The sequence below is a fragment of the Megalopta genalis genome, chromosome 1, assembly GCF_051020955.1.
Source record: "Megalopta genalis isolate 19385.01 chromosome 1, iyMegGena1_principal, whole genome shotgun sequence".
Taxonomy (NCBI): Eukaryota; Metazoa; Arthropoda; class Insecta; order Hymenoptera; family Halictidae; genus Megalopta; species Megalopta genalis.
This window is the reverse complement of record NC_135013.1, coordinates 2,510,198-2,534,954: the sequence shown is the minus strand read 5'-3', so window position 1 is coordinate 2,534,954 and position 24,757 is coordinate 2,510,198. Positions and strand designations below refer to the sequence as shown.

Below are 24,757 nucleotides of genomic sequence, written 5' to 3'. Positions count from 1 at the left end.
CCGTGCCGATTTTGACGCGCATTTAGTACGACGCGTGGTTACAAATTAACACGCTGATAATTTAGACATCACTCTTCAAAGTATGTACGTCCCCTATCTTCGAACGCGTTCTCCATGGTTGGAAAACACGAGTAATGCGCGTTACGAACGATGGGTTATCGCGCTTGTCGATAAGCGTACAACAAAAATGGGGTTCTCGTTGTGTCAAAAGAATTTAAGATTGTGGCTTCAGCATTTCCGTGTATGTATAGTAACGACCTGAATGGCTCTGAATGCGAGAAATGCTTCGCATTGGCGCGGCCTTCCTTTTTGTAAATTATAGTTCAAGTTTTTATAACAGGTTTTTGTACAAAGTTTGTAAAACGGTTTATAAAAGAGTCTCCTGAAAGAAGTTAAAAAATATATATATGTATAAATAAGTAACAAGGCACATTGTAACCGATGAATTATATTTTTGGTCCCATCAGTATAAAAATCTTTTATACAAGTTTATAAGACAGTTTATAAAAGAGTCTCCTGAAAGAAATTAAAAAAAATATATATATAAATAAGTAACAAGGCACATTGTAACCGATGAATTATATTTTTGGTCCCATCAGTATAAAAATCTTAACAAAATAATTGTATAAAAACTCCTTAAATACGTGGCTGAGAATTGGATCCATGAATTAACCCTCGGACGGTTAGCCTCGCAACGACACAATCGACGATGCCTGTTCGCAGCTTTTTGCATCCATTTCTCAACGCCCTCCTTTTTTTAGAGGAGACACTTCTCGTAAACCTACTAGTCTTCGTTCAATTGCCGAGACACGAGCAATTAATGAACGATTTAAATACACCGAGTCTAAACGAGCCCCGACGACCGCGGTCCGAGGGTTGAAATAATGAAGAAGCTCGGTCGATGATAACAATGTTTTACGAAAAACCGCGTCTCTTAAAACGACGTTAAACCCTGTGTAGTTATGTACAACGCTAGCCGCAACGCGCGAAGAACTCGTACGTGTCGCCAATTGATTTTTCGTTGAGCAATCCTTAAATATCACGTTCGATCACCGAAAGACAGCTTTTCGGAATAATATCACCTTAGATTACACATAATCCTCTATACAGTTTGTAACACTTTCATCGATCGATCTCTTGCGACAGCACGAATAAAAAATATATTCTAGATCGCAAAAGACTAACGCGAATCTCTCGCGTTTCTTGCCGCAAGCATCTCGGAAACATTTCTGAATCATTATACAGGGTGTCCCGAAAATGTCTCACAATTCGGAAATGGGAGGTTCCCGAGGTCATTTGAAGCAACTTTTTCCGTTGCGAAAATTTTCTCCGAGGTTTCGTTTACGAGTTATTAACGAAAAACGCTGACCAATAAGAGGCGAGCTCGGCTGACACGCGGCGGCCCAGCCAACGAACGCACGGAGCCCAGCTCCGCTCATTGGCTCGGTCGTCTCGCGCCAAATGATCTCGCCTCTGATTGGTCACTGTTTTTCGTTAATAACTAGAAAACGAAGCCGCGGATCGCATTTTCGCTAAGGAAAAAGTTGCTTCAAACGACCTCAGGAATCCCCTACTTTCTGGGACCCCCTGTACATATTCCGTCTCTGGAACCATTTTATACACTGTCTGCGTTCGTTTTCTCTCAAAAATTCGTTGTTCGCGTTCGCAGTACGAGTAACGCGTAAAGCTATTGACAATTTAAATGCCTTAATAATTACAATAGCCATTGGTAACTAACGTTTAGCGCGCAATCGTTGGTCCAACCCTAACAGCAACCGGCTGGTCGAAAACAAGGAAACATACCGAAACAACGTCGACTTGAAATCTACAGAAATGAAAAATACAGAGTTTCACTGCTCGGTGATGTAAGCGTATTGTCGGACGCTTTTTCTTTTCTTTTTTCTTTCTTTTTTTGTATGTTCCCTTGCGAGTCGACGTTAACAAGGCTCTCGAAGATATTGCAGAATACATTTTAGCCGCGCACCAAGCTGATCCCGCGCCTTCGATTAAATTATGCTAACTAACGCGTGAAACAGAAGAAGAAAAATGACAGATTTCTTTCGCATCGTCTCTGCCTACAACCGTCGATATATGTTACGCATTAGTATCACGATAGACAGTCAAGATACAAGGTCGCTCTTAGGATCGAGATTTATCGCAGAGCAACGATCTTCAATCTGAGGAGAAGATAAGCGCTGATTCGCGTTAAGATAAGTATCGTGACCAGTGCCGCTATGTCGTTCCAGAACTGACTCGCGTCCATGGTGATGTCCGACAGGAATTTCGACGGATATTTGTAATGGCAGTAGAAGTTCGTGTTCCCTTTGCAGTCTAACAGCGGCCGATTGTAGCCGTATATGGCACAGATGAACCTGTGAATTAAAAGACAGTTTATTGTCGCTTAACGTTGCCGTTGTCTCGTTTCTTGCAATTGCTGCAGAAAAAGAACGGTAGGGTGGATGCACCGGTTGCGGCCAGAGTGCAGCTTTTTTGGCCATCTATATTATTGAATATACTAGTAAATATTAATGTAATATAAATGCATAATGTAATAATATAAATTACAAATATAAATACTAGTATTTATAACGTTTCCAATGTAATATTCGCTGGTACATTAAATTATTTACTAGTATTTATTTTATTAATACTAGTAAATATTACTAGTATTTATTTTATTAATACTAGTAAATATTACTAGTATTTATATTACAGTAGTATTACTGTAATATAAAATAAAATTAATGTACCAGCGAATATTACAGTGGTCTTTATTATTATTATTAAGATGTTACATTGTTATGTGTTATGTCAATTTATGTTATGTTATCCTGTTGAAGAGTAGATATCGAAGCTAAAGTTATCAACTGATCTGTTAAAACTTGTACACATTCTATGCAATTTAAAATTTAAGAATATTAAACATCCAGTACGTCTACCCTAATCAGAAATTGTCGTGACGGCGACAACAGCCAATAAGTCAGCTGATCCGCGACCGCGATTAGGGGAGAAACGAAGCAACAATAGGAAATGTTACCCTTCCAGGCCATATCGCAGGAAGCTGACGTACGTGCCCCACTTCAGATAAATCGGTATATCGCCTAATGAGACACCGAATCCGGCGAACATCATCAATGGCACCGATAACGTCGGCCCCAGGAACGTCCCATTCTGAAATCGAGGATTTTTCATGTCACCGGCGATAGTTCTTCTTCTTTATTTTACGCGCGACGGACGGTAACGATGCTGTCATCAATACCGAAGAGCAGCAAGCGCACTTACAACTACGTCGAATACTGCTCCGATCATGAGACCGGTTCCTTGGCCTATAAACGCTATCAGCAAGCTGATCGCGAAGAACATCGAGAACCGTGTGATCTCGAGCGGTTGGGACGTCAGGAAGTACACTATCACCGTGAAAATTAGGCAGCAGAACACGGAGAGCGGCAGATCGATTAACGTTAGGGACGTGTAGAACGCTTTCAGGCTGTACCATCTGTTGAAGTGCTCCTTCAGCAGTATGCTCATTTGCATGGGGACTAGAAACGGAAACAATGGAAATAATATGTATAAAAATGTAATAAATATAAATGATAAGAGTATAATCAATATAAATAATAAAAATATAATAAATATAAATGATAAAAGTATAATAAATATAAATAATAACAGTATAATAAATATAAATAATAAAAATATAATAAATGTAATAGAAATGGAAATAATATTCCCACTACCAGGTGGAAATATCGAGGTCGAAAGGTCATGGAAGCAGACGGCGGAACCGTTCGACAGAACAGACTTACAAGTGACTATGGTGAGCATCATCGTGGTCATCATGTGATGTATTAGAATGGAAAATAGGAGATTGTAGTTGTCCAAGACTCGGGCACCGTCCATGCCGGTCTGAAGGAACACGGAGCCGAGCATTAAACCCACAGATATGTTGACCATGATCCGCAAGTGTGTCAGAGTCTGCGATAATACAATGATTGTAACTTGTTACAACAGGAAACAGCGTGCAATAATATACGAACAAAACGTTAGCATTCATTGTATAATATCCTATCAGGAATTGTACGTTCTAACGCTTGTATCAATTATTTTACGTTTTAATGTTTATATCAAGAATTTTATGTTCTAACGTTTATATCAAGAATTTTACGTTTTAATGTTTATATCGAGAATTTTATGTTCTAACGTTTATATCAAGAATTTTACGTTTTAATGTTTATATCAAGAATTTTATGTTTCAACGTTTATATCAAGAATTTTATGTTTTAACGTTTATATTAATAAACGTCGTTAATAATTAAAAACACCAGTTCTCCAAAGACTGCTTCAAAAATTTTTGAAACAGTTCGAAACAAGCGTCTACCTTGAACATATTCTTTAATTTGTTTTTAAATTTTCAATTTCTTTTATAATGTTAAACTCCGAGTATCAAGCGGCTCAATTTGCACGTTCGCAATAATCGGCAGCGTTGCTCGATGCCTGTACATGCGTGCAGCATTTGTCGCGTTTAATAGGCGCACGATAATAACATAAATAAAGACGCGGTTCGAGAGAAAGTTAGGTCAACTGGCCAGCCGTGCCAACAGGTAAACACAGGATAGCTTCGTCCGGTTCAGCGACGCGGAATTTCAGCCAACCGGCTATTAAAATGCGATTTCATGGATAATGCGGGCCTACCGTGTCCCTCTTCGACTTGAGGAAGCCTCTGCGCATTAGGATCTTGATCTGATGCGCCAAAGAGGTCGCTTGCAGACTGTCGTTATCGTCCGCGTCGATGTTCTTCCTCGAGGGATGCAACGCTGCAACAAAAAGAACAAGTTTATGTCAAGGTTATTGCCTTAATTATTATATGTATATATATATATATATATATATATATATATATATATATATATAATATAATAAATAGGGTGTCCCAAAAATGTGTCGTAATCCGAGAATGGGAGGATCCTGAGGTAATTTGAAGTAAGTTTGTCCTTGGCGAAAATGCAATCCTCGGCTTTGTTTACGAGTTATTAACGAAAAAGAGTGACCAATGAGAGGTGAGATATGCTGGCGCAAGGCGGCCGAGCCAATGAGCGGAACTGGGCTTCGTGCGCTCATTGGCTCGGTCGCCAAGCGCTGGACGAGCTCGCCTCTCATTGGTCAGTGTTTTTCGTCAATAATTCGTAAACGAAGCCACGGGTTACATTTTCGCTGTGGAAAAAGTTACTTCAAATGATCCCAGGAACTTCTCATTTCCGGTTTGCGAGACATTTTTGAGACACAATAATTTATTCTGCTTGTCACGGAATAAAAATTATTTATGTACCTCTCAAACTTGTTGCATCCATGACGTCTAAACTGTTGAACCATCCGATGTTATTGCCGTTTTGGGAGTTTGACACCAGGACTGCCACTTTGTCCTCCCCGTACTCGCCGCAAGCCAGTTCAATAACTGTAATCGCGAACAAAATCGCTGAAGTACAGACTTCTACGCATTTCGGAGTCGTTAAAAATTTTCGGCACCCGTTTCGCGTTTCAAGAAACACAGAAAACGTTGTTGGTTCAACAACAACATTAGCAAAGTACGTCAAATCGTAGACGAAATTTTATAATCCCATTTTATGCATTCTTTTGACCTATTATTTCGCAAAGCTATTAACAGTAAATTCTATCCAATTGTCGCTCAGCTTGTAAACAGAAATGGACAATTTGGGAAGAGGGGATACGATTGTTCGATCATCGCGGCTCGTTTTTATTGACATAACCTTGTCTATAGAAACGAATTCTCGAGGATCGACTAATCGCGTCTCCTCTTGCCAAAAATTTTCCATTTCTGTTTAGAAGCTGAGAGGCAAATCGGGAGAATTTTATATGTATCCTTTCTTTGACGACCTATTATTTCGCAAAGCTGTGTGCAGTAAATTGTCTCCAATTGTCGCTCAGCTTGTAAACAGAAATGGACAATTTGGGAAGAGAGGATACGATTGTTCGATCATCGCGGCTCGTTTTTATTGACATAACCTTGTCTATAGAAACCAGTTCTCGAGGATCGACTAATCGCGTCTCCTCTTGCCAAAAATTTTCCATTTCTGTTTAGAAGCTGAGAGGCAAATCGGGAGAATTTAATATGTATCCTTTCTTTGACGACCTATTATTTCGCAAAGCTGTGTGCAGTAAATTGTCTCCAATTGTCGCTCAGCTTGTAAACAGAAATGGACAATTTGGGAAGAGAGGATACGATTGTTCGATCATCGCGGCTCGTTTTTATTGACATAACCTTGTCTATAGAAACCAGTTCTCGAGGATCGACTAATCGCGTCTCCTCTTGCCAAAAATTTTCCATTTCTGTTTACAAGCTGAGTGACAAACTGGGAGAATTTATTATGTATCCTTTTTTCGTCCTACGCAAAAAAAATTCGGCCTCCGTCAACCTTGGGACCGAACGGAAAAGTTATTGTTATAATATATAATAATAATAATGTTATTATTATTATATATTTTAATTATATTTTGTATTATTATTATTATAATAAATATTATTATATTATATTATATGTATAATATAATATTATTATATATATAATAATATAATATTAATATATATATATATATATATATATATATATATATATATATATATAATATAATATAATAATAATATTAATATAAAGGATTATTATATATCATATATACGCAATCAGTGTCAGACCCGTGGCACTGCTGGCACGCAAAGATTGATGCAAATTGCTGTTTCGTGCGTATAATTAAGTAAGGAGGTTCGTGGTAAGGGAGCGCGTTTTTTACACTTTTAATTTCATAGAAGGGACCTACTGTAATCGGCTGGATTATGATACATAGGACAGGGCAGCTTGATGTATTCCAAATAGGGCACCAGCTTGTCGGTCGTGCCATGGTATAAGCACTCGCCTTTCGCCAATACGTAAACCTGTCGATGAAACGAACGCTTCAATTATATGCCTGTAATCACTGTGATCGTTCGAGACAAAGTGGCAGAGACGGCAAAATTATTTTTGCGACACGGCTGAAACAGCCGGAACGACACCGGAGTAACCGGATTGACCGCAGTCACGAAAGATTTGGACGGTGAGCTCAAGTTTCGTTGACACACTTTGTTCAGGAAAAAATCGGCGAAGTTCGAAAAATTTCGCTTCATAGAAAATATTTAATATTTTGTATAGATTTATTTAATATTTTTTTAAGATTTCGATTTTCGATGGTCTGACCAAAAAATGTTCTCTGTCGAATTTGATTAGTGTTTAACCGGCAAAAGATTGCAATCGTTGAGATTTAAAAACAAATTGATTTTCGATAAAAAAGGACAAAGTCACCGTTATATTTTTAAATGAAATTAGGTAATTTTAACTTCATAGTATTATAGGCGACGTCGAGACGAATTCAACGGCCTGCTACACGACGATCTTCGGCTGACATTGAACGGAAAATTGCCATGAATCTATTGCCACGATATTTGCAATAATTCGGCGGCGCATAACACCGAGGCCTTGCATGTAAACATAAACAATGGCACTTGAAGACCGAAGCTTGCTTTCTCTTCGCAATGACCTCCATAAGTCGACACACGATTTTTGTCTCCGGTGAAAATATGGTAAAAACGTGGGGACCAGCAGTGGTCAATTATGGTCGTAATTCGAACAATTATTATAATTAAATTAATTATATGTAATTAAATATATTGCAGCAATTATGATCGTAAAATGAACACCGATACGTATGAATTATGCCTATACTAATACTGATTAACTACTAATTGAATACTAATTTATTATTAAATTAAGGGTACTCAATTTATATATATCGATATATATATAATATCGACAAAAAACGATCGCGTTCGAGCCCGTGCAATAAAAATTCGATCGTCGTATACCATTAGCACGCAGTAAAATTCATAGAATTCAACCGATTCGCGGTTGACGAGCGAATTAAAGCGGTCGTCTGTATTACCAGCTTCGCTATGAATATTCAAAGCCACGTCAATTGGAGCTTATTATCGATATTCAATCGCGATTCCAACGGCAACGATTTGTCATCCTGGTGCGCAGATCGTCGTTTTTGCGCAAGATTAGCAAACTGGACCATATACATATACGTCAATTATCGACATCGGCGCGAGTTCAAGCTGCGTTGGTTAAAGGTAGAGACATTAAAGGTTAACTGTAACGTAATGACGGTTAACTGAAGTTTACGAGGCGCAGCGGTTGAAATATAAAATTACGAACGCACGTGAAGAATTTGATTTGAAATTGGAATTTGGAAAAATTTGGAAGAATTTTGAAGAATTTGGTTTTTCATTTAAAAATACACGGTGTCCCAAAAATGTCTCGCAATCCGGAAATGGCGGGTTCCTCGGATCATTAGAAGCAACTTCTTCCTTTACAAAAATTGTCTCCGAGGCATCGTTAACGAGTTATTAACGAAAAACAGTGACCAATAAGAATCGAGTACGAAGCCTAGTTCCGCTCATTGGTTCGGTCGCCTCGCGCCAGCTGAGCTCGCCTCTCATTGGTCACTGTTTTTCGTTAATAACTCGTTAACGGTGTCTCGGAGAAAATTTCTCTAAAGGAAAAAGTTGCTTCAAATGATCCGAGGAAACCGTCACTTTCGGATTGCGAGACATTTTTGGGACACCCTGTACAACGGCGATCTTGCTCTTTATCGAAAAGCAATTTTTAATTGAAATCTCACCAATTGCAATTTCTTGCCGGTTAACTAACTTTGACAGGAAACAATTTTTCGTCAGACCATCGAAAGGGGTTGAAAAATCGGGGTGGAGGGGGGCTAATTTGTGATTCACTCTTTATAACGAGAATCTTTAGGATTTCGTAGGGGTTCCTTTCAAACGTATAACAAAATTTGTGAAAGCATATTTTTAGAAGTGCGTGAACGAATGAGAAAGTAATAGTAAGAACACAACGACATTATCACATTACCACATCGAATAGCTGGAACAAGGACGCGCTAGGCTGATGTATCGTGCAGACAATCGTTCTTCCTTGACGCGCCAACAGCTTCAGCAAATTCACCACTTGCATGCAGGACGAGCTGTCCAGACCTCTGCGAAAAGTGAGCGGATTTTGAACGACTCGGTTCGTTCCTTTAACCCTTGATCTGCGGTCACCGGGTCTTTTGTGACCCGGTGTACTTAAATCGTCACCTGATCGGTATATCGTATGTCATATTATCATTTATATTATCGTATCAATGATTCCTATTATAATATATGTTTCGTTGAAAAAGTTTATAGAAATGTTTTTTAAAGAATTAAGAAAAATTAAAATAAAGAAATAAATTATATATATATAATATATTAACAATATATAAATAATAATGTATAAATATTATTATTATATATTATTAATATATAAATATTATTACTGTATATTATTAATATATAAATATTGTTATAATATATTACAATAGGAATTCATTTGTATATTATAAATGAATGGATTATATTATAAATTCATTACTATGAATTATTAACAATATATAAATAATAATGTATAAATATTATTATTATATATTATTAATGTATAAATATTATTGTATATTATTAATGTATAAATATTGTTATAATATATTACAATAGGAATTCATTTATATATAATAAATGAATTCGGTCTTGTCGTCACAATGAAATAATATGCATCAGTCACGCTTAGGGCTTCAATTAAAAGAAACATCAAATCAGTGTCTAGCAGTATGCGAATTAATCCAATTATTCGGCATGGAAAGGCGAAATCCTTCGTTTTGAGAATACATTAGAATCTCTCATTGGTCAAGGTTAAATTCTTGTTAATAACTTCTCGTTAATCTCGTGTTAATAACTAGTAAACAAAGCCGCAGATTGCATTCTCGCAAAGGAAAAAGTTACTTCGAATGACCTCAGCTATCCCTTATTTTCGGCTGTTAAAATAATCGTGGAACACCCTGTACATATCACACGTACGTGGTCGGCTCGTCGAGGAACATAACGGTAGGATTGTTGACCAGCTCCAGAGCGATGGACAGTCTCTTCTTTTGACCTCCGCTCAGCCTCTCCGTCCTCGTGTGTGCGTGCTCGTGCAGGCCCAGAGTCCTAAGAATCTCCGCGATCTGAAATAACACGTTCACTTTTTCGAACGGTTTCCACCGAGAATTTATCGGTTTCCGCGATACGCGTGGACGAGTAAACGTTTTCGGTGTCGCCTGTCCTCGCGAAACCCACGCGGAAAACAGAATTCTTCTTATACAATGCCTACATACAGGGTGTCCCAAAAATGTCTCGCAAATCCGAAAGTGACAGGTTCCTCAGGTCATTCGAAGCAACTTCTTCCTTTGCAACAATTTTCTCCGAGGCACCGTTAACGAGTTATTAACGAAAAACAGTGACCAATGAGAGGCGAGCTCGGCTGGCGCGAGGCGACCCAGCCGATGATCGGAACTGGGCTTCGCGCGCTGGTTGGCTGGGTCGCCTCGCGTCAGCCGTACTCGATTCTTATTGGTCACTGTTTTTCGTTAATAACTCGTTAACGGTGCCTTGGAGAAAATTTTTGTAAAGGAAGAAGTTGCTTCAAACGATCCGAGGAACCCGCCATTTCCGGATTGCGAGACATTTTTGGGACACCCTATAAGTATGCGAACGAGTTCAAAGACGTATAATAGCGCCGCAACGACCAAGCGTCGCAACTCAAAATATTGACGATCGGAGCCGAGCAAACTGATCTAAGCGTTACTCACTATCGTCTCCTTCTCGTATCGCGGGATCTTGGTCGACAGCTTGAGGTCAGCGGCCACCCTCATGTTCTCAACGACCGTCAACAACGGCTCCAGCCGATCGTCCTGCGTGATGTACGTGCTGCATCTGCGACGTTCAATTGAATAGAATCAGAACGGTGGCCAGCCGCGGGGGACCTGAGCCCGTTAAGTTAAATGTTAAATTCGTTTCGGTAGATTCGGGTGAAATACAGTCGGGGCTCACTTCCGGAATGCGTGCATGTCCCGCGTCTGGCCGTTCACGCAAACGTTGCCGTTCACGCCGGTCGTTTTGTAACCCGAGAGAACGTCCAGCAAAGTCGACTTCCCTGCCCCGGACGGGCCCAACAAGGCCGTCAGCCTCCTCGTCGGAAGTCTTCCGTTGATTCCGTGCAGTATTTCTTTCTGACCTAGAACCACACACGTCGTCTTCCTAAAATTTGTTGAATACACCGGCTTCTTCGGGATCTCTTTGGGGTCCGCGTTGCTGTTGCGAACGTCTCCTTTTCTTGGTAATTTTTGACAATGTACAGAAGAGAATTGGAGCCGTGAATGGGACAATTTTATTTAGGACGAGATAACAAACGGTTTTATTTGAGTTAACTCTCTATGGGGCCCATGTAATTTTCAAATCACAAGCTAATATATCCACATTTTACCAAATAGTTTTAGTTCTTTTTCACAAGATGATGTATACGTCTTAATTATACAGGGTGTCCCAAAAATGTCTCGCAATCCGAAAGTAGGGGATTCCTGAGGTCGTTTGAAGCAACTTTTTCCTTAGCGAAAATGCAATCCACGGCTTCGTTTACGAGTTATTAACGAAAAACCGTGACCAATCAGAGGCGAGATCATTTGGCGCGAGACGGCCGAGCCAATGAGCGGAACTGGGCTCCGTGCGCTCGTTGGCTGGGCCGCCGCGCGCCAGCCGAGCTGGCCTCTTATTGGTCGGTTTTTTTCGTTAATAACTCGTAAAAGAAGCCTCGGAGAAAATTCTCGCAAAGGAAAAAGTTGCTTCAAATGACCAAAATAATCCCATTTCCGGATTGCGAGACATTTTCGGGACAGCCTGTAGTATAATGCTTCTCAAATAACCGATAACAATATTGATGACGGTTGGCAGCACCATCAACCTGAAATGTCAAAATAAATACCTTGCCAGTTATGTCTGCAGATAGAAACCAAAGGGACCATCTTGTGCAATTGAGATTATTTGTGCTTTTGTCGGTGTTTGCTAAGTAAAAAAAGAGCGTATATAATAGCTCTAAGTTCGTATATCGATAAGAATTTATTTATTTGCATTTCAATAATCATTTTGTTACTACTTCTATATGATACAGTTTTGTAACTTTCAGGTTACATTGGGATATTTTGGTAGATTTGAGTCTATTTAGGATAATAGTTGTGCTTTCTTCTGTTTTCAAATTTATATATCAAATACCCAAAATATGGTCACAAAATCATATAAAAATAAAAGAAGAATTAGAATTAGACGAGACGATGCATAAATATTATTGACAGCGACGATGAATTTAGTAACGAATTATCATCAGACGAGGAAAATTCAGGACCACAAAAAACTATTTGGCAACTAGTTCCAAATGCAACATAAATCAATGTTCAACGCCAAATTCAAACGGCAACATTGTAAGCCGTTGTTACTTCAAAGTTACGAATTGAATTAATTATAATAAAGTTGTTTAAACTGTTAAATATTTCTTTAATTAGCATATATAATAGCTTGCTAAAATCTATATAAATTATATAATATTATTATTATATAATATATAATATTATTATAAATGCTAAAAGCATTAGCATTTATAATAATAGATTTTCCGTTGCATAAATTTTTTTACATTTAAGAAAAAAATTCGGCCCACACACATAGAGGATTAAGATTTAATGGAAAGAGAAAGTACGAGAAGTGGGAGAAAAGTGGGTGGAGGGGGGCGTAACGAAGAAATGATGGGGAAAGAATGAGCGAATCGATGACAATGAAGCAGGGAGGAGCCGACGAAGGAGTGGGAGAATTAGCGACGAGTGGAGAGGAACTAATGAGGAAAGGGTTGAGCGACTAATAGGGAAAAGTAGACGCCGGAGGAGACGTGGAAAAGCTTCGAGGAAGAAAGGGCAGGGGATCCGATATAAAATAGCGAGGAACGAAGGCAGATTGAGCGATGGGGAAATGAATGGATGCGGATTACAAGGACAAGCGGAAGCGCAATGGGGATTAATGGAAGCACAACGGATAGATTAACCTAAACACAACGGATAGATTAAGCTAAACACAATATCGAAGCTGATGATCGCAGAATGGAAGAGGCAACGCTGCACAATTGAAGATTAACGGGCAGGACAAGCATGCTGAGGAAAAAGGTCGACGAAGAGAGACGTCGAAGAACTCGACGTTTCAAGCACTGTCATCGAATTTTATTTAATTCACTCAATTGAAGGAGAAACATTTTACCTCATTATAATATATATATCTCGAATTTTATTTAATTCACTCAATTGAAGGAGAAACATTTTTCCTCATTAATATATATCTCGAATTTTATTTAATTCGCTCAATTGAAGGAGAAACATTTTACCTCATTAATATATATCTCGAATTTTATTTAATTCATTCAATTAGAGGAAAAACATTTTTCCTCGTTAACATAACATCTCGAATTTCATAATAATAATAATAATGATAATAACTATATTTATCAGTGAGATAAATCCTTATTATAGTTTGGTCTCTGTCGCCTGCTCGCGCAACGATAATTTCTGCATTTTTACGTTTCTACTGAAGTTGCAGTAAGCGCATAGACGCAATTGAATCGGTCGCGCGGAGTCTGTCATGCTTTCCAATTCGTTGCATAATCCACGATAAATCACGGTTACGTGGATGAGAGAAACTTTCCTTCGAATCTCCGAGCAAACTCATCCATGCCGTGGCTCATGTCTGACGACCGTCTGCCTATCTGTATCGCGAGAACTAAGCGATGACGAGTATACTCGTCAAACACAGAATAAGTGTCGCTGTTAAAACATTGGATCAAAAGCACGGTTTTATTTTATAAAATTAACAATTTTATTATTAATATTTACTCATTCACTTAACATTAACATATACTACATACATAATAAACGAAAAACGCAGAAAAAAGTTAAAGAAAAGCAAGCAAAGAAGGAAGGAACGATATAAGGGTGTCCCAAAAATGTCTCGCAATCCGAAAGTAGGGGAATCCTGAGGTCATTTGAAGCAACTTTTTCCTTAGCGAAAATGCAATCCGCGGCTTCGCTTACGAGTTATTGACGAAAAACCGATGACCAATCCAGAGGCGAGATCATTTGGCGCGAGACGGCCGAGCCAATGAGCGGAACTGGGCTCCGCGCGCTCGTTGGCTGGGCCGCCGCGCGCCAGCCGAGCTCGCCTCTTATTGGTCAGTATTTTTCGTTAATAACTCGTAAACGAAGCCTCGGAGAAAATTTTCGCAAAGGAAAAAGTTGCTTCAAATGACCTCAGGAACCTCCCATTTCCGGATTACGAGACATTTTCGGGACACCCTGTATACGTGTATATTTCTCTTCAAAAATCCCCGGAAACCGAGAAAGACGGAGAGAAAGCAACCCGTCTGTTAAGCGTTAAAAAAAAGCAATAAAGATCACGTGCAACCTGAATCATGCGTCGCGAACGGTGCAGTGTGTCACGGTTTCGAATCTGACCTTTCCTGAAGCCGAGCGACACCGTATAGGTGATCCTGTCGAACGAGATGTCAATGGTGTCGGCCGCGGCCGTTTCCATGAAGCGCGCCCCTTTCTCGGCGCTCCTCGCGGCTTCCAGTTTCTCTCTGGCCACCAGCTGTTTCCCAGCGGCGTAGCTCCCGGCGGTAGTTCCGTTCGTTCCCTGGCCGTTGCTCGCCTCGTGCAACAATACCTCCATGGTGGTGAGCGCGGCGGTTCGTTTGAGCTCGTCGAGTGCCCCGAGATGTATCAGTGGCCGAACGCTCGCCGATTAATTCAACATAAGGGAACGACGACCAGCACCGCGCCACTGTAACAAGAGGAAATGGCCGTTATTGTTCACCCCTTGAGCCGCAGATTGTTTCTCACAGGCCCCGTCGTCGTTCGTGCCGGGGCCGAAAAGAAACGCGCGTGACCAACACGGTCACGAGATCCCGGCAACGTGACCCGCACTCGTGTTTGACCCTTCGCGGGCCGATCGAGGCTGATCGCACAGTGACCCGAGCAGTGGAAAAAAATCGAAGAAGCAATATTTTCTTTTTATAGAAAATATTTCAGAATACTATAAAATATTTTCTATATCTTCTATATTTTTATAACAGAGGAAAAAAGATCGAAGAAGCAATATTTTCTTTTTACAGAAAATATTTTAGAATATTATTAAAAAAAAGAAGCAATATTTTCTTTTTATAGACAATATTTTAGAATATTCTAAAATATTTTCTATAAAAAGAAAATATTGCTTCTTCGATGTTTTTTTCCTCTGTTATAAAAATATAGAAAATATAGAAAATGTTTTATAATATTCTAAAATATTTTCTTTTTATAGAATATATAATATATATAACAATTAAATAAAGAAACAAAAAAGTGAATCTAAAATGCCAGCAAACATTTTAGTATGGACAACGATCTACAGTAAATTTTCCCTAATTGATGCTCGGATTGTAAACAAAAATGGGCAATTAGAATAATCGTACCTCCTCCCAAATTGTCCATTTTCGTGTGCAAGCTGATTATAATCGATTAGGGGAAAATTTGCTGTACCTTGGAACCTAATATGTATTTTCTTTTTATAGAAAATATTTTATAATGTTCTAAAATATTGACATAACCTTGACATAAACTTGTCAACGATCTACAGTAAATTTTCCCTAATTGACGCTCTGATTGTACACAAAAATGGGCAATTCGAATAATCGTACCTCCTCCCAAATTGTCCATTTTCGTGTGCAAGCTGATTATAATCGATTAGGGGAGAATTTACTGTACCTTGGAACCTAATGTGTATCTTTTGCCGTCCACGGTGCCCCGCAGTTTCGTGTAAACAGTGTCATCTTACGATTTCACGCGCGCAGATTGCTCTCTAAACAGGCCGTCGACTGTTCGAAGACCCATCGAGATTAAAACATTTTGGGTCACGGTCGACGAAGATTTCAACAGTTCCGAACCGAAGCGTTTGCCATGGCACGCGGAAAAATACGGGAAACGTTCGCGGCAAGTAAACCGTCCGCGTCGATCGTCAACAACAAACAAGCTAACGGGGCATACCGATTAACGGATCATTCTGATCTATCATCCTCTGCCGGATAATTTATATTTATTAAGATTGTCTATTAACATTACCGTCGGCGAACTAATTTATCAATCATTCTATTCGATCGTGCCACGTTAGATAATCGATATGCTGTTGCCGTAAACTGCAATTAATACGCTTTTTGCTCCAATGGTAATTCAATAATCTGTTCTCACCGATGGTTAGGTACTAGACGATGCCATCACTTACGCGAGTTTTTTTTCTTTTCCTATCTCAGACGCGCAGATAATTACTAGACCGCACGCATTTATGGGGGAATTAGGCAAGCTGAGTTAGGGTTAGGTTAGGGTAAGTTAAGTTAAGGTTGAGTTACATAAAATTCTGCGGTATTTTATGAAAGTAATAAAATCTAACATTTTATAGTGTGCGATCTTCTAAAAATTAATCCCATCATTTTTTATATGTTTAATATTGATCATTTATGACGTACAAGTAACTGCAATCGCAGTTTTAATTCATTTATTGAGTAATTAATAATAAACTATTCATTTTAGCGTTATTTTTAGATAAAGAAATTGTTACTTTAATAAAAATCGACGTACACAATCGCGCTCCACGCGTTTCTCGAGTACTACAGTAATGTCTCTCTAATTGACGCCTAGATTGCGCACAAAAATTGACAATTTGGGAAGAGGAGATACGATTATTCGAGCCTTGCAGTTTATTTTTATAGTTATAAATTGTCCACAATTATAAAAACGAGCCGCAATGAGTCTCTGTTCCTTGCAATCGACGCAGACGATTTTTATTTTCCACAAAAATCCACGGTCTAACAATTGCAATCTTCAATGTGCATTTATGATGCACGTCTAAAATCCAGGGGAACACGTGTGTAAATATGTACATACAGGGTGTCCCAAAAATGTCTCGTAATCCGGAAATGGCGGGTTCCTCGGAAAACAGTGACCAATAAGAATCGAGTACGGCTGACGCGAGGCGGCCCAGCCAACCAGCGCACGAAGGCCAGTTCCGCTTATTGGCTCGGTCGCCTCGCGCCAGCCGAGCTCGCCACTCATTGGTCACTGTTTCTCGTTAATAACTCGTTAACGGTGCCTCGGAGAAAATTTTTGTAAAGGAAAAAGTTGCTTCAAATGACCCGAGGAATCCGTCACTTTCGGATTGCGAGACATTTTTGGGACACCCTGTATATACAAGCTGCACACAAATCTACAGTCACGATTAACATTTGTATTCCTCGAATACAAGAGAGAAATTCGTCCTATTTATAAAACCACTGACTCAATGCACTCGGTATTAAAGCGAAACGGTTCGTTTTCACCTTTCACATCGGTCCAACAATCATCGTCCTCGTCTCGGTCCTCGTCTTGGAAAACGATCGCGCGGAGAGTTGACGGATCGATCGATCGATCAATGGCTGCGCTCCGTTGACATTCACGTAAAAAACAGAAACCAGACGATCGAAACGCGAAAACTAAAGATCTCGCGTTCTTTCGTTATCGTCGTACGGAACGATAACGTGTAACTGTCAGCCGACGGAATGGACTTCGCGAAATCTAGCGAAAGCTTGCTCTTCATTCCCGATTAGATTAGATTGATCTCGATCCACGATCGAGAGACGCGAAGGTTGCCGGACTTGGAACTTTCTGATTACAATTCCGTATGGCCGGGGCCCACGTGGCCGGGGCGTGGGGGGAGATTACGTCCCGGTCGAAGAGTAGGGCCGAGATGATGACCGCTGCGAGGGCCCCCGATTCCAATTCATTATCATAACCGGATATTCCATTGTGGCGTCGACGGTGACTCGGCGCTGCTTCCGGGTATTCGCTGGCATTGTGGTGGTTCCTTCACCGTGACTAGACAAGAAATCCGGGAAATCCGCTTCACTTGACATCATCCACGCCAAAGTCTGACGAGTCAATCCTTTTGCGATTATTAGACTGCAGATTTCATGCATTTACCACACGAATGAGTACAGTAAATACTCTCAATTGTCACTCAACGTACACAATAAATTCTCTCTAATTGACACTCGGATTGTGCACAAAAATGGACAATTTGGGGAGAAGAGATACGATTAAACGAGCCTTGCGACTCATTTTTTTATAGTTACCGATTGTCAACAACTATAAAAACGAGCCGCAAGACTCGAATTAATCGTATCTCCCCTTCCCAAATTGTCCATTTTTGTGCACAATCCGAGCGTCGATTAGGGAGAATTTACTGTACGCCGTTTCTAATTCCAAGATTCCCTAAATGACCCGTTTCTACTTCGTCCGATATAAATTGTTACAGCTTCCCGCGTGCCGTGTCTCTGAACAATTTCTCCGACGAAAATGAATTATACAGCAATATAGTAGAGATTTCAAGCTTTAAAATGAGTTTAGTTTCGTTGTTCTACGATTTTTATTCACGAAGTTACGGTATTTTGATTATCGTCGATGTTTCGGAGGTTAGAGATTTCGCGCGAAGTCTGGAACGAGGTTTCCCATCCATGTGTCGCAAATTGTTGAAGGAATCGACGCACGGTGCCCGAAAGTAGACTCTTCGGGCTTTAAAATGAGCCAAGTTCCATTGCTGTACGATATTTTTGCCCGAAGTTATAGCTGTTCGAGTATCAACAAATTTTTCGAAAATTTGGAACATTGACGAAAGTAGCGAACGGCTCGTTTTTATAGTTACCGATTGTCAACAACTATAAAAACGGGCCGCAAGACCCGAATTAATCGTATCTCCCCTTCCCAAATTGTCCATTTTTCGATTAGGGAGAATTTACTGTATTTACTGTAATCGTATTCCTCTTCCTAAAATTGTCCATTTCTGTCACCAAGCTGAAGGTCAATTAGGAAGAATTTACTTACGTCTAAAATTATCCGATCTTGTTGTTCTCACAAAGCGACAAACGTCAGTGACGTTCAGAAAACTTGTTTAGCCGTTTGGGTCCCAGAGGTCATTGAAACAAAACACAGTCGAAAACGCTAAACAGCGCGATAGCGTTTGTCTTAATACGCGTACTATTAGTTTGTAAACACTTCGAGTTTTGTTCAATAAGAACGATCGAAAAGATAACAAATACAGAATGTGTTAGTTGCATTGTTTACGTTAGCGCGCTACGACTTCGACGGTCTTCGAGTGCACGGTTCTGTTGTCCACAGCGTTCAAATATCCTCGGGCAAATAACCAAACACAAAATTGCAAAACACTGACGCTACGTAGACGCCTGTTCCTTTATACAGGGTGTCCCAAAAATGTCTCGCAGTCCGAAAGTAGAGGATTCCTGAGGTCATTTGAAGCAACTTTATCCTTAGCGAAAATGCAATCCGCGACTTCGTTTACGAGTTATTAACGAAAAACAGTGACCAATCAGAGGCGAGATCATTCGGCGCGAGACGGCCGAGCCAATGAGCGGAACTGGCCTCTTATTGGTCAGAGTTTTTCGTTAATAACTCGTAAACAAAGCCTCGGAAAAAATTTTCGCAAAGGAAAAAGTTGCTTCAAATCACCTCAGGAACCTCCCATTTTCGGATTGCGAGACATTTTCGGGACGCCTTGTATAATAATTTTAAATCATTTCTAAACTCTTTAAATGCTTCTAATTTTCTAATGCTTCTAATATAACCTTGACGCGGCGGCCAAAGTATTAATAGTGTAATTATAATACACTCTTTTAACAGCGCAATTATGATATACCTTATCAACAAACATAAACAGAACGAATTTGGTTAATAATATAATTATGATGTACTCGTCAAAAAGTCACACTAAATAGATCGTTATAATTCAAATTTTCGCGAAGTCACGTGTACGTGATTCCGGCCGTTGAAGTGTCAAGCACACTAAAACAAGCGTTTCGACAAAACGGTGATCCGTGGTTCGAGTACTAGATCGATGATTGTATTCGATTGTATTCTCGATCGAGTGTATCCGTCCTCTGAATAATTCATCGCCGTTATTTAATCGTAACAGTTCTTTCCGCGTGCACATCGCGTGTACGAAATTACATTGCGCGCGATCGTGATCCAAGTGTATTTAGCTGTGATCGATAAACCACGATAAGAAGTACAGTCTGCTAATCGACGCTCAGATTGTGCGAAAAAAAAAGTGAACAATTTGGGAAGAGGAGACACGAGTCTCGCGCCTCGTTTTTATAATTGTTGACGCAACAATTGTGGCTGGGTGATACAGCGGTGCGAATAATTATAGATTCGAAATTATAGACTCAGAGAAATCAGCGTATTCGCAAATATGTACATACGTTTCGAGCCGGACGCTTTCGGTGCAATTAGTGCGACGGAATTCGTGCCGAGGGGGGAGGGAAGGGAGAGAGAGAGAGAGTCGAACGCACGTTGGGACGAGAGTCCGACCGCGCTCTGAAACAATGATTGCCGTTTAATTCTATAAACAAGATTACGGTTATCGGCCGCGAGAAAGATAGGTTACTTTGTTCTCTTTGAGGAAGTTTGCTCTCATCGAGCGCGTTTCAATGTCGTTGATGCCCCTCCGTGCACGATGTCCACCGCGCCGCACGCGCGCGCGCGCGCATACACTTGCTCTCTTTTCAGCCAGAGAACGATATACATACATACACAGAGCTTATGGTTTTATTTACGAAGCAGCGATCGTCCTAACGAGGAACGAAAACTCCGCTGATAACTCCGACTACTCCCCCGCCAGCGGGAAGTGCGCCTGTCCGATCTTATTTAAAATATGGTTGCCGGGCTTTCGCATCGGTGCGTTAATAGCGAGCCTTCCCTATTTTTATCCATGTCGTGCACGCTTCGATTTTATGCATTCAACAAGTACTCCGTTACTCCGTGTAGGTGGAACAGAAAACAGCGGAAAGATTTGTGACGGTTTCCTCCAGCCGCCGTCGAACGACGTGATCGATGCGCCTCGGTTCGTACGTATGCAAACTTCGTTCGTCCTTCCGACATCCCAACATCCAAGGCAAGGACCCGCTAGTATAACCTTACCCATGAGTCCTCTAGCGGGTCCCGGACGAAACGCGCACCCCCTCTCCTTTCCCCACCGAATGCTACATCTCTTCAGTCGCCGCCAAACAACGCTGTCACAATATTTTCGACCTATTCGACGCGTTGCGAAAGAAAACAAACTGTTATTTTACTGTTCAGTGAATTCTCCCTAATCGACGCTCGGATTGTGCACAAAAATGGACAATTTGGGAAGGGGAGATACGATTAATTCGAGCCTCGCGGCACGTTTTTATAGCTGTTGACAATCGGTAACTACAAAAACGAGCCGTTCGCTACTTTCGTCGATGTTTCAAATTTTCGAAAAATTTGTTGCTACTCGAACAGCTATAACTTCGTGCAAAAAGATCGTACAGCAATGGAACTCGGCTCATTTTAAAGCCCGAAGTGTCTATTTTCGGATACCGTCCGTCGATTCCTTTAACAATTTGCGACACATGGATGGGGAACCTCGTTCCAGACTTCGCGCAAAATTTCTAACCTCCGAAACATCGACGATAATCAAAATACCGTAACTCCGCGAATAAAAATCGTGGAACAACGAAACTAAACTCATTTTAAAGCCTGAAATCTCTACTATATTGCTGTATAATTCATTTTCGTCGGAGAAATTGTTCAGAGACACGGCACGCGGGAAGCTGTAACAATTTATATCGGACGAAGTAGAAACGGGTCATTTAGGGAATCTTGGAATTAGAAACGGCGTACAGTAAATTCTCCCTAATCGACGCTCGGATTGTGCACAAAAATGGACAATTTGGAAAGGGAAGATACGATTAATTCGAGTCTTGCGGCTCGGTTTTTGTAATCGTTGGCAATCGGCGACTGCAAAAAACGAGGAACAATTACAGGGAATATACCGGTGAGTACGATAAACAATTGTCCGCGAGAGCACAGGTCACCGACGACGAAACTCGGACGATGACGTCACATCGATGTTGTAGGAAATTTCTGCCTCCCGACGATAAACGCCTTGACCGCCGATGCAAGCTGAATCGCCTCGCATTTTCTTTTTGATCAGCGTCGTTGACGCAGTGTATCGAAGTACACGATCGAATCGCAGCTAATTTGTGCAGAATCTTCGCAGCTTTTTATCTGTGACAAATTAAAATACCACGTGTCGCGTGGTGGTAAACAGTATTTTTATTCGTTCGCGAACCTTGCCGCGTTCCGTTTTGTTGATAGATGTGATTCATAATACGGGGCTCCGGTCGAAGTACACCCGCGAATCTTATCGCGCGCGGTGAATCAACAATGAAAGTCCAACGGAGATGATCGCAGATCCGATTCGTGCGCCGCAGTTTCAGCGGGACGCCGCGAATTCAAGTTCAACGATCGCCGTTTCCGCCCGGAGAACTGTTCGCCGTTTCCATGTTCCCTCGATCGCTGACTAATTAGAATCGTAATTGCTTCGCGGGAATAATGTTATAATTTCATTTCACGCTGTGCAACTTTCGACGAGTACTTTTTATCGATTAAGGTACGCGTGGAATAAAATTTATCTGCTTCACGATTTTCAGTCGAATGGAAATTATAATTAGTTGTGGGAATAATATAATAATTTCAATTTAACCCTGTTCAACTTTCAGTGAAAATTTTTAATTGCTTGAGGTAGGCGTGGAATAAAATTGAAATTCTGCAACAATTGCAGAAAATTCTTTTAGTCGAATAAAAATTATAATTAGTTGTGGGAATAATATAATAATTTCAATTTAACCCTGTTCAACTTTCAGCGAAAATTGTTAATTGCTTGAGATAGGCGTGGAATAAAATTGAACTGCAACAATTGCAGAAGATTCTTTTAGTCGAATAAAAATTATAATTAGTTGTAGGAATAATATAATAATTTTAGTTTACCCTGTTCAACTTTCAATGAAAATTTTTTTGAAAATTGAAATTCTGCAACAATTGCAGAAAATTCTTTTAGTCGAATAAAAATTATAATTAGTTGTGGGAATGACATAATTGAGAAAAAAGAGAGAATGAAATGCGAGTCAAACAACAGTGTCTTTTCTCTCTTAATAATTTGTATAACATCTATACAATATAAAAATATTCTCAAACTCTGTTAACGAATTTCAGAATTTTGTTTTTGATCCAGTCGATTTTGTTAACGAGCATTTATCTTATTCCTTCGAATAGTAAATATGTACATTGAAAAAAAACAGGTTTTTCATACAAATTAGGATTGAAGAGCAATTACTAATCGCAGTAAAATGTAAGAATTATATAAGACAGTTACGTGTCTCTTACATCTGTATTGTATCACATAATTGCCGGCGATCGACAAAAGAACTTGCCACTGAACCTGCTGGCTCATTCTGCACGGGCGTTGCCAGCCGCAAAATTGTAATAATCGCGCTGCGTAAAACCACGATATCATTTAATAATGGATTTGTTTACGGCTGCGTTGAACCTGCATCGTTCGCTCGGCGAACTAATTGTACCCACGTGCATCGATAACGAAGAGTGTCTCATTTCCGCGCAAAAGCAGAGCAATTAGAGAGTGTACGTGATAAACATGGCCGAGTGTTGGATTATTTTAACCCTTTGCGCTCGATTGGCGACTCCGAGGCGTCGTTAAAAACTGTTACGTCCTGTTTCAAAATAATTTTATCAATCAACTTTGTTTATATTTAAAGAACTGTCGAAAGCGTAACTGTTGCACGGGTCACAAAATTCAATTTCATATGTTCGAAATGCACTAGATTATATAAAATGGAAATACGATGGGTCAGAAAAACTACAGGGTGTCCCAAAAATGTCTCGCAATCCGAAAGTAGGGGATTCCTGGGGTCATTTGAAGCAACTTTTTCCTTAGCGAAAATGCAATCCGTGGCTTCGTTTACGAGTTATTAACGAAAAACAGTGACCAATCAAAGACGAGATCATTCGGCGCGAGACGGCCGAGCCAATGCGCGGAACTGGGCTCCGTGCGCTCGTTGGCTGGGCCGCCGCGCGCCAGCCGAGCTCGCCTCTTATTAGTCAGTGTTTTTCGTTAATAACTCGTAAACGAAGCCTCGGAGAAAATTTTCGCAAAGGAAAAAGTTGCTTCAAATGACCTCAAGAACCTCCCATTTCCGGATTGCGAGACATTTTCGGGACACCCTGTATATTAAATTTTGCGTTAATTTGGCTTCGGGTGCGAAGGGTTAACAACAGAAACGTTCGATTAACAGTTCGTAAATACGTTAATGTCGGGCAGCGTCTCGAGCAACGGAAGTCTTCAAAATTCTAGGAAAATGTGGCCGTCCGAAAGACCGACGAAACAACTTTCTCTCTACCGTTATTCTGGAAATGTCTAGTCCCTGGACGGCTGCTTTCGCGTGGTGGCGACATGCAACGCTGTTTTACACAGAAACGATCGAAATCTCGCGTTTTACGGTAATCCATTGCCGTTTTACGCTTCGAGGATCCACCGCGATCGGTTACAAATTTCGTGCGCCGGCCGTCCGGCGTAGCGGCGGCGGTTCCGGGGCGGGGCGTCAGCCGTGCGCGATCTCTCATTGGCCAGTGTTTTTCGTTGATAACTCGTAAACGAAGCCATGGAACGCATTTTGGCTAAGGAAAAAGTTACTTCAAATGATCTAAGGAACCCGTTGTTTCTCGGAAATAATATAATTTTGGAATATACATATATTTTAAAAATATATATATAATATTAATTAAATTAAATTTATTAAATGAAATTAAATTAAAT

General features: G+C 40.2%; 1 protein-coding gene across 2 annotated transcripts in view; it reads right to left on the bottom strand.

The window, feature by feature from the left end:
- Positions 1–564: 564 nt before the first annotated feature.
- Positions 565–24,757, bottom strand: part of LOC117223626 (ATP-binding cassette sub-family G member 4) — a 40,859-nt gene continuing 16,666 nt past the window's right edge. The window contains exons 1-13 of one of the 2 annotated variants that reach the window (XM_076518961.1): positions 17,388–17,591; positions 14,494–14,821; positions 11,003–11,186; positions 10,762–10,885; positions 9,992–10,137; positions 8,973–9,096; positions 6,832–6,946; positions 5,327–5,452; positions 4,693–4,814; positions 3,807–3,975; positions 3,283–3,539; positions 3,038–3,171; positions 565–2,372 (exon numbers count right to left, since the gene is read on the bottom strand). In XM_076518961.1, the coding sequence (XP_076375076.1) occupies positions 2,153–2,372; positions 3,038–3,171; positions 3,283–3,539; positions 3,807–3,975; positions 4,693–4,814; positions 5,327–5,452; positions 6,832–6,946; positions 8,973–9,096; positions 9,992–10,137; positions 10,762–10,885; positions 11,003–11,186; positions 14,494–14,710 (1,938 nt within the window). In that variant the 5' untranslated portion in view covers positions 14,711–14,821; positions 17,388–17,591 and the 3' untranslated portion in view covers positions 565–2,152. Of the gene's footprint in view, positions 2,373–3,037; positions 3,172–3,282; positions 3,540–3,806; positions 3,976–4,692; positions 4,815–5,326; positions 5,453–6,831; positions 6,947–8,972; positions 9,097–9,991; positions 10,138–10,761; positions 10,886–11,002; positions 11,187–14,493; positions 14,822–17,387; positions 17,592–24,757 lie in introns of those variants that run through there. The other variant, XM_033475994.2, reaches the window with a different exon arrangement.